This window comes from Rhinoraja longicauda, chromosome 16, assembly GCF_053455715.1.
Source record: "Rhinoraja longicauda isolate Sanriku21f chromosome 16, sRhiLon1.1, whole genome shotgun sequence".
Classification (NCBI taxonomy): domain Eukaryota; kingdom Metazoa; phylum Chordata; class Chondrichthyes; order Rajiformes; family Arhynchobatidae; genus Rhinoraja; species Rhinoraja longicauda.
Window position 1 is genome coordinate 15,284,575 of NC_135968.1, and position 10,404 is coordinate 15,294,978.

Below are 10,404 nucleotides of genomic sequence, written 5' to 3' on the forward strand. Positions count from 1 at the left end.
TGCATTCATCGATCAGGGCACTGAGTATAACACTCAGGAAGTCTTTTTGCAGCGTCATCAGACTTCGGTTAGGCTGCATTCGGAATATTAGTTTAGTTTAGAGCTACAGCGCGGAAACAGGCCCTTCGGCCCACCGGGTTCGCGCCTACCAGCGATCCCTGCATAATAACACAATCCTACACACACTAGGGACAATTTTTACATTTACCAAGCCAATTGACCTACAAACCTGTACATCTTTGCAGTGTAGATGGAAACCGAAGATCCCGTTCAAAGCCCACGCAGGTCACGGGGGGAACGGACAAAACTCCATACAGTCAGCACCCGTAGTCGGGATCAAACCTGGGTCTCCAGTGCTGCAAGCGCTCTACAACCCGTTTGTTGCAGTTGTTTTTGTTTGCAGTTATTGTTTGCAGTTCTGATCACCATATTACAGAAAGGATTTGGAGAGGGTGCAGAGGAGATTTATTAGAATGCTGCGTGGATTAGAGGGTATTAGCTAGAAGAAGTTGGACAAACTTGAATTGTTTTAAATGTTGGAGGCTGAGATGGGGGGGGGGGGGGGGGGGGTGAGCTGATGCAAGTATATAAAATATATAAAAGGCAAAGGTAGGAAAGTCAGAACCTTGTCCCAAGGTGGAAATATCAAATACTAGAGTGCAGCTTTAAGGAGGGAGGAATGTTTAAATGAGATGTGTGGGGCGTTTTTGTTTTTTTTACACACAGTAGGCGGTGGGTGCCTGGAACACCCAGATGTAGTGGTGAAGGCAGATTTGATAGTGGTGTTTAAGAGGCTTTTAGATAGGAACATGGATATGGAGGGATCAAGGCAGAGGAGATTCGGTTAACTTGGCATCATGTCCGGCCCCATTCCTGTGCTGCACTATTCTGTGTTTCCAGACAGCGAGTCATGTCTGAGGACTGAGCAGCTAATCAGGAAGGAGAACGGAGATACGAGTTGTGCTTGTTGAGACTCAAGGTTTAACTGGATGTGGGAATTAAACGATGAACAGGAGTTTTTGTTCCCTGGAGACGGAGGTCTGTGCTCCCGAGAGCCGCGGACAGGGTTACGGAATGGGAGAGACTGACAAGGCCGGAGGAGTGGGGAGGATGTGGGGTCATTATTGATTTCAATGTGGGGCTCACTCTTCCCTCGGCTTCTTGTTCTGTAAATTACACTGGCCAACAATGAAAATGCCAAGAAATTAAACAAATACTGCTGGTGAAAGTTCAAACCATGCATGTTCCTGTGAGAGCGAAAGGCAAGGAAGGAAGGGAAGGCCAAGTGTGGGATCAAGGAAGCCTTCGTGATGAGAGAAATTGAGCTCTGGTGGCTTTTCGGGCTCAAAGGAACAACGGTGATGATAAGTGGTGCTGAGGCAAAGATCAGCCACGGTCACGTTGAACTGGCAGGGCGGGCACGAAGGGCCTCCTGCTATCTTTATTTCACATGGGGCCTTGTGGATGGAAGGGCACAAAGCAGCCCAGAGATAAAATAAACATGCATAAATTCAGCCAAAAAAAACACAGATATAGACAGAACGCGCACAGAGACGCCACCCCGTTGACTCTCTGGGCTGCTTTGTGCTTCGACGATGAACGTCCATGTACCATGTACGACTCTCTGTCAGAGTCAGAGACATTCCACTCTTCCCACCACGCCAGTGTGCCGGCAGTGCTTGTGCGCTCCGTCGATGCACACGTTTGTCCGTTTGTGAACGTGTGTGTGAGGTGCTTGTCTTTTCTGTATCTGTGTCCTGGCTGCGAGTTTAGTGTGTGCAGTGCCGACTCTGTGCGCGCTCTGTCTATATCTGTGTGTTTTTTTGGCTGAATTTATAGACAATAGGTGCAGGAGGAGGCCTTCTCCCCAATACCCCCTGACTCCGCTATCTTTAAGAGCTCTATCCAGCTCTCTCTTGAATGCATTCAGATAATGCATGTTTATTTTATCGTTACATTTGCACAAGTCATGCATGCACCTGCACATGAGAGTTTTGCATGTTCTGTGCTTGCATGTTTTGTCTGTGTGAGTGCATGTATGTGTGTTGTGTGTATGTGTGTGTGTATAACGCTGCCTTCTGCAGTTCCAGCCGTGTGTGGGGATTCTCGCTTGGTGTGGATGGGATGGGATGGATTGTGCAGTGTGTGTGATGAGATTGTGGTGAGTTGGAGCTTCCGGTGTGTGTGCGCGGGTGGGAACCGGGAAGCCTCGCCACTGGTGGCTGTTGATGCCCAGTGAGGCTGATCCGCCTTCGAGCGGTGGAGAATCCTGTCTGGGCAGAGACAGGGCGGGGAATACGGTTCAGGTTATCCACTGCAGAGCCTGGGGCAACACGCACCGCGCAGCATGATCACACACGCACAGCACTATACCTCACACTCTCACACACAACAACCCCTCACACAGCACGACCCCCACCCACCCCACACACACACAGGTGGCACTGCACAGCATGATCCCACACATACACACCCAGTGACACGGCACTGCGCGATCCAGTGCATGACATTCACTGGGAGGAAGGTTCACCCAAATAGCTCCGTGTTCAACAGGCATGGGCAAGATGGATTGAGTGCTTAAATATTACTGCTACTCAGATGCGTATCTACAGTATGTGCGCACCACGCACGCAACACAATGTACTGAACATCTATCTTCTGGACCAACCACATTGAACTCTACTCCCAATATCTGCAGTTCCTCGTGTCTCCACATAGAAGCTACGACCAAGATAGCACACTAACAACTCCACTTCCTCAGAAGACTAACAAAGTCCGGCACATCAACAACTCTTACCAACTTCCAAGATGCTCTGTAGAAAACATCCTGTTGCGATGCATCACAGATTGGTTTAGCAACTGCTGCGATACCCAAGACCACAAGAAATGGGTACAAGAGTGGCTGATATAGCCCACTATCGACTCCATCTACACACCACACTGCCTTGGAAAAGCAGGCAACATAATTGAAGGACCACTCATGCCTTAGTCATTCCCTCTTCTCCCCTCTCCCATCAGGCAAAAGCTTGAAAGCCCATACCACCAGATTCAGGAACAGCTTCTTTCCCTCTGTTATCAGACCGTTGAATTGACCTCATGTGCGAGAGATGAATTATGGTCTACCGATCGACCTCGTTGTGACCTTTGCACTTTTTTTTAATCACCACATTCTCTGTTGCTGTAACACTTGATTCTGCACTGTAATTATTTTCTCTTTTGCCCTGCCTTGTACTCATGCATGATATGACTTGCCTGGATAGCACACAAATTTATGTTTTGGCGTGGGGTTTGACTATGTTCCTGTGTTGCTGCTGCAAGATATTCATTGTATCCGAGCCTCGCCGTATTCATGCTTCTGACAAACTCGACTCCACGTGACAGGTTCCTTGGGCAAGGTGCTGGTCCAGTCAGATTATTCATGCACAGCTCCAGTCTCATCACCATCGCACGCAGTCACTGAGGTGGGTCGACTCGGAGCAGGACAACTCTCCATGCTCTGGGTACACTGCTGAGGGTGACTGAACCAACGCCTTCCTCCTCGTTAAGAGGTTGGGGGGGGGGGGGATGAAGACAAACATCACTTGCCTCCTCCCTGCTGCCATCCATGGCTCTACGAAGCTGAGGGACAGACTGGGCAGACACTGACTGAACAGAAACAAGGTCACCTCCAGTCCACCCAACGACCCTTGGCTTGCCCCATGACGTCCGGTCAACCCGTGACCCCCGACCACAGAGGGTCTGGTCTGACACCGAGCCACTGAGGCTAATGCAACTGCTTCTCTGTCCCAGTGCATTAGGCTGTCCCCGATCCACACTTGAGCTGAATGGCACTGATACTTCATGCAATTTTTTTTGTCCATAATTCCTCCTCTGGACTTCAAGGCCAACCGAGCTGCAGAGGAGACTAGCGCTGTGTGAGACCATGGGGCGGGCAACAACTGCCGCTTGCCTGTCCAGACCACAGTGCAAGCTCGCTCCTCCTCACTACATGTCTAGAGGGATCCGGGCCAAACACAAGCAGCTGGGACTAGTGTAGATGGGGCATCTTGGTCAGCATGGGCAGGCTGGGCCGAAGGTCCTGCTTCTCTGCTGTACGAGTCCGCTGTCCCCTTACAGTGGATGTATACTACAGGCTACAGATGAAGGACAGGGCTGCAGCAGAACAAGCAAGGACCCCAGTGTCTGTGTGACTGGCTCAGTCGGTGCCAGGAGATGGGTTCAAGGGCATATGGTCAGCCATCCGCAGGGTTTCTCACCTCCCCCCCCCCTCCAGTCTCATTGAGGGCTGACAGACAGCAGGATGTCCAAAGGGAAGGGCTGGAGCTGGTCAGCAGTGAAAGGCTTTGGAGTCTTCACTTCTGGGAACTCTGTGACGAGAACAACTGGGAAGCGACTGGCAGGACTCACCGGCGTGGCCCCACTGCTGATCATCGCGCCTGGTCACTGAATATCTGCTGCTTGGAGATGGCCTCGACAGCCAGGCCCCGAGCTTGGTTGAAATAGCATCTGAAAATGATGAGTGTAGCAGCAGGCATTAGAAAAAGGTGGGAAGGGGCTCCATCCTGGTGGTGAATGTAGATGGGGAACCTTGTTTGAGCTTCATCTGGCTCCTCATGAACAGGTGAATAATTGACCAGGATCTTCCGCAGAGACACAGAGCGATGGAGGATAGTAACAACATCGCCTAGCCAGGCATACTCTTGCAACTCCAACCCAGTGCCGCTTCCAAGGCAAGGGACCTTCAAGGCTAAATTAAGACAACATTTGGAGAACTTTTCAACTTGAAGGATGCAAGATGGTGCTGGAAACGTGGCGACTGTTGTGCACTGCTTCAGTGTAATCCTAACACTCTTGTATTTAAGTATGATGTAGAGTAAGATTTTTACTGAATTGAATGCAAAAAAATAATTTCACTGTACTTAGTTTAGTTTAGAGATACAACACGGAAACAGGCCCTTCAGCCCACTGCCTTTGCACCGACCACCACATATTAACACGCTTACCACCTCACTAGGGACAATTTTTACATTTACCAAGCCAATTTACCTACATACCTGTACGTCCTTGGAGCGTGGGAGGAAACCCACGCAGGTCACAGGGAGAACATACAAACTCCGTACGGACAGCACCCAGAGTCGGGATTGAACCCTAGGTCTCCTGGGCTGTAAAGCAGCAACTCTACCGCTGCGCCTTCAGGTGACACCAACTTAGGTACATGTGACAATGGAGTACCATTGAACGTCCTGTACCGATGCACCCAGGAAACCTTCTCAGAGAGATGGAGATCGCACCACCAGTTAGACCTGAATAACGCACCCATACCAGTAACCAGGTCCTGCATGGAGGGGGGGTCACAGCTCACAACAGTGCAGAGCAATGCTCGCTTTTGTTTAATTGTTAGAGAAAGAATGAGTCACAGTCAGAAAAGCAGAGGGCAGGTACAATTCAGCCACCAGCGGTAGCTCACGGGTCAGTGTGGGCACCACGCCTTCACACGCAGAAACTGACATCTCACTGCGTACAAACCACAACTCTGCAAGTCTAACCTGCTACAACTTCGCAGGCGCGTCACACACAACCACAGTGACAATAAATTATCAGTTATACCCGGTAAACTAGACTGCAGATGTGCAAGAACAAAAGTACGTCAAGCAACCACAGTAGTGGAAAGTTCACAGTGGTTCAGTGCCGAGCTCGGGCTGGAGGTTAATATTGTGCACTGTTCAAGAGCCTGATGGTTGCTGGCGAGAAGCTGTTCTTGCGCCTGGAGGCCACGGTTCTCAGGCTCCTGTACCTGCTTCACCTACGGTAGCAACGAGATGAGACCATGGCCAAGGCGGTGTGGGTCTTTTGATGATGCTGGCCGCCTTTGAGGCAGCACTCCTGCAGATACCTTCGATGGTGGGAAGGTCAGTACCAGTGATGGACCTTCAATGGTGGGGAAGTCAGTACCAGTGATGGACCTTCAATGGTGGGGAAGTCAGTACCAGTGATGGACCTTCAATGGTGGGGAAGTCAGTTTCCGTAATGGACTGGACTGTGTCTACCGACTCTGCACCCTCATTTGCTTCTGAGAGTTCAAGTTACCAAACCAGGCAATGACACAACCAGTCAGTATGCTCTCTACTGTACACCTGTAGAAGTTCAATAAAGCATTCAGCAACATATAAATCTCAATCTTCGAAGGACGTAGAGGCGTTGATGATCTTTCTTTGTGATTGCCTCAATGTGCTGGCACCAGGACAGATCTTCAAGAACTTGAAGATGTTGACTCTCTCCCACTGTTCTGTCAATGAAGACACCTTTGTGGATCTTCAACCTTCCTTTCCTGGTCAACAATCAGCTCCTTGGTCTTACTGCATTGAGAGCAAGATTGGTGTTCTGTTCCTCACCTGTTCTGTTCCTCGCCCTGTCACCCAATTCCTTTCCCTTCCTGCATCTGCTCATCACCTACACCAGGACCCCATTCTTCTCCCCCTCCTTTCACCTTTCCACCCACCTTTCCGCTAGTTCTACATTTTATGTCCCACCCTCCTTCCCCATCAAATTCCACCATCTGCACCTTTTGTCTTCGCCACTGTCACCTCAACCATCTGCAGCCTCTTATGTCTCTGCCCTCAGAACCAGCCTGACGAATCTTCAATGGTCTTACACTGTGTCAAGAACTTTCTCTCTTTGGTAAAGAATGGCCCAACCTGTCTTCAATGTGGCAACCACTTTATCCCAGGAATTAGCCATGTGAGCCCTCTCTGGGCAATCTCCACTGCAAGAATATCCTTCCTTAAACAAGACACCCACACTGTATGCAGTATTCCAGGTGTGGACTCAGCACCCGACACCAAACACCTCTCTACTTTATAATCAATACCCCTGACAAAAAAGGCTGATTTTACATTCACTTTCCTAATTAATCAGTATTGGTTTATTATTGTCATATATACTGTGATACAGTGAAAAACTTTGTTTACATGCTATCCAGTCAATATGTGAGTACAAACACAAATACAGCAGGTAGAGCAACGAGAAAAATACCAGTGAACGGAATATGGTGTTGCAGCGTTATAATGTTACAGTTACAGAGAGTACAGATAAGACTTTTTTGCCTGGAGCACAGGAGGCTGAGGGGTGATCTTAGAGAGGTGTATAAAATCATGAGGGGAATAGATAGCGTGAATGCAGAGTCCTTTACCCAGAGTAGGAGAATCAAAACGAGAGGGCACGAGTTCAAAGTGAGAGAGCAAAGATTTAGTGCGAACCTGAGGGGTCCTTTTCACAAGGAGGGTGGTGGGTACTTTGAGCGAGCTGCTAGAAGATGCAAGTACAATAACAACATTTAAAAGACACTTGGACAGGTATATGGACAGGAAAGGTTTGGAGAGATATGGGATAAATGGGACTAGGTTTTAAGCAACTTGCTCAGCATTAAAAAGTTAGGCCAAAGGGCCTGTTTCATGTTGTTTGACTCTTGATTCTATGTTAAGTGGCAAGTATTGTCACAGTGTCATGCTGTTAATATTTCAGGTCAGAGATTCAGCATTCTGATGAATTCTGACTAACCGTCCTCGTCTGAATCATCAACTTTGTTTCTCTCCACAGAGGTTGCCCAACCAGCTGAGCATTTCCTCTTTCTCCTTCAGATTTTCAACACCTTTGTGTCACAACTGAGAGAAACACATCGCAGCAAGGCTGTGGCAACAAGTAGTCAGAAGCTGAATACTGGGCACGGAGTCTCTCGGTTTACCAGGGAGAAGAGCGAGACTGATCACAGGAATGTGCGGGTAAACATGTGATGAGCATTTGACGGCACTGGGCCTGTACTCACTGGAGTTTAGAAGAATAGAGGGGGACCTCATTGAAATGTACCGAATAGTGAAAGGCTTAGTTAGAGTGGATGCGGAGAAGATGTTTCCACTAGTGGGAGAGCCCAGAACTAAAGGTCATAGCCTCAGAATTAAAAGATTTTCCTTTAGAAAGATGAGGAGGAATTTCTTTAGTCAGAGGGTGGTGAATCTGTGTAATTCTATGCCACAGACGACTGTGGAGGCCAATGGATATTTTAAAGGCAGAGGAGATAGATACGTTCTTGATTAGCACAGGTGTCAGGAGTTATGAGGAGAATGGGGTTAGGAGGGAAAGATAGATCAGCCATGATTGAATGGCAGAGTAGACTTGATGGGCCGAATGGCCTAATTCTGCTCTTATTACTTATGACCTTATTTTGACGGAAGGTGACAGAACACACTCACTCATGCAGCTCCAACACAAGCTACAAGAACACAAAGTGCTGGAGTAACCCAGCGGGCCAGGCAGCATCTCAGGAGAACATAGATAGGTGACGTTTCAGGTCGGGACCCTTCTTCAGGCTCTAACTATATACTACACTACTGACCCACAGGTCTTTTGGGATGTGGGAGGAAACCAGAGCACCCAGGGAAAACCCACAGGAGAACGTGCAAACTCCACGCAGACAGCACCCGAGGTCAGGATCTCTGGGGCGGTGAGACAACAGCTCCACCATCTGCGCCACTGTCTGCAGAAGGGTCCCAACATCATGAAACATCATCTATCCATGGTCTCAGGAAGTGTGATCTGACCAGCTGTGTTACTCCAGATAGAGGTTTTTAAAATTTTGAGAGGGACGGACAGAGTTGACGTGGGTAGGCTTTTCCCTTTGAGAGTGGGGAAGATTCCAACAAGGGGACATAGCTTCAGAATTGAGGGGCAAAGGTTTAGGGGTAACATGAGGGGGAACTTCTTTACTCAGAGGGTTGTGGCTGTATGGAATGGGCTTCCGGTGGAAGTGGTGGAGGCTGGCTCGATTTTATTATTTAAGAGTAAATTGGATAGGTATATGGATAGGAGGGGATTGGAGGGTTATGGTCTGAGTGCAGGTAGATGAGACTAGGTCAGGGAGAATGGTCGGCGTAGACTGGTAGGGCCGGACAGGCCTGTTTCCATGCTGTAGTTGTTATATGTTATATGTTATATATTTGTGCCATTTTGTGCATTAACCAGCATCTGCAGTTCCTCGTTTCCACTTTCTCCAACATTTGGCTGGTTCAGTCCTATACAGACCAGAGCTGCCTCCAGGACTGGGAGCCCCAACACTCTCTGCCTCACCTCCTCCCTACTTGCCTCACTCTTCCCCTCCTTCCTCCCACCTCCCCTACCAATTCCTCACCAACCTCTGCCAGTGACGACACCCCCTCACCACCCCAAAGAACTGACTCTTTGCAGGAGGCCGAGGGGTGACCATATTGAAGTGTACAAGATCACGATGGACGCGGATAAACTTTTTTCCCGGAGTAGAGGATTCTAAAACGTAGAGGGAACAGGCTTAGATTGAGAGGGGAGGGGTGAAAGAGGGACGTCAAGCGCAAGTTCATCGCATCCCTCTGACTCGGGACAGCCCGAGTTGTGCAAACGGTGGCGCGCATCACTGCTCTACGCTACACAGGCTTGGGGAATGCCCCGGAACCCTCCTCCACCTCCACCTTCACCCCCTCCACCCCAGCACCGGACGGGGCATCCGATCCCGGCCACCGGCTCACTCATCGGCGGGGAACCCCGAAGTCCCGGGGAGCGGAGGCGGGGGAGGGAGTGAGGGGTCGAGGGAGTGTGGGGCGGGGGGAGAGGGAGAAAGGCAAGGAGAGAGAGAGGGAGAGGGAGTGAGGAGAGGGGTCGGGGGGGCGAGGAGGGAGGGAGCAGAGGGAGGGGGGCGAGGGGCCGGGGTGGGGGAGAAGGGCAAGGGGGGAGAGAGGGGGAGTGAGGAGAGGGGCCGGGAGGGGGGGGGGGGGGGGCGAGGAGGGAAGGAGCAGAGGAGGGAGGGAGGGAGGGAGGGAGGGGGTCGAGGGGCCGGGGTGGGGGAGAGGAGAGGGTGCCATGAGAGGTGACCCGGCGAGGGTTGCGCCGAGCCCCCCGACTCTCGCTGTCCGCCGAGGGGCAGATCCTGTGGTTCCGAGCCCCAGCTCTCCGCTCGGTGCACCGGGGATCCACGTCGCCGCCTCCTCCTCCTCCTCCTCCTACCTTCCTGCGGCTCCATCTCCGGTACCGGGGTATCTGTCATTGCTCCAGGCGGCGGCGCCTCTATCGGACTCTGTCCGGGAGCCGAGTGCGAGTCGCTGGTTAAATAAGAGGCGGGAGGGGGCGGTGCCGGCAACAGCTGGGAGGGTCCAAGGGCTCACTTACGTCACTGAGCGAGGGTTCCCTTGCCTGAGAAAGGGCGGGGGGTGGGTAGAGAGAGAGAGAGAGAGAGATGGCGTGGGATAGAGATACACAGAGTGGGATAGAGAGAGAAACAGAGGGAGGAAGGTGGGGAGGGAAAAAGAGGAATGGAGAGGGAGAAGGAGAAAAGGAGGGAGGGAGAGAGAAGGGGATTATACGAGGTGAAAGAGCTGTAAAGAC

General features: G+C 50.7%; 1 protein-coding gene across 1 annotated transcript in view; it reads right to left on the reverse strand.

The window, feature by feature from the left end:
* entpd1 (ectonucleoside triphosphate diphosphohydrolase 1) overlaps window positions 1–10,102 on the reverse strand; it is a 28,266-nt gene extending 18,164 nt beyond the window's left edge. Inside the window, exon 1 of the mRNA XM_078413266.1 lies at window positions 10,027–10,102. Coding sequence (XP_078269392.1) covers window positions 10,027–10,066 — 40 coding nt within the window. The 5' untranslated portion in view covers window positions 10,067–10,102. The remainder of the gene's footprint in view (window positions 1–10,026) is intronic.
* Window positions 10,103–10,404: the final 302 nt, after the last annotated feature.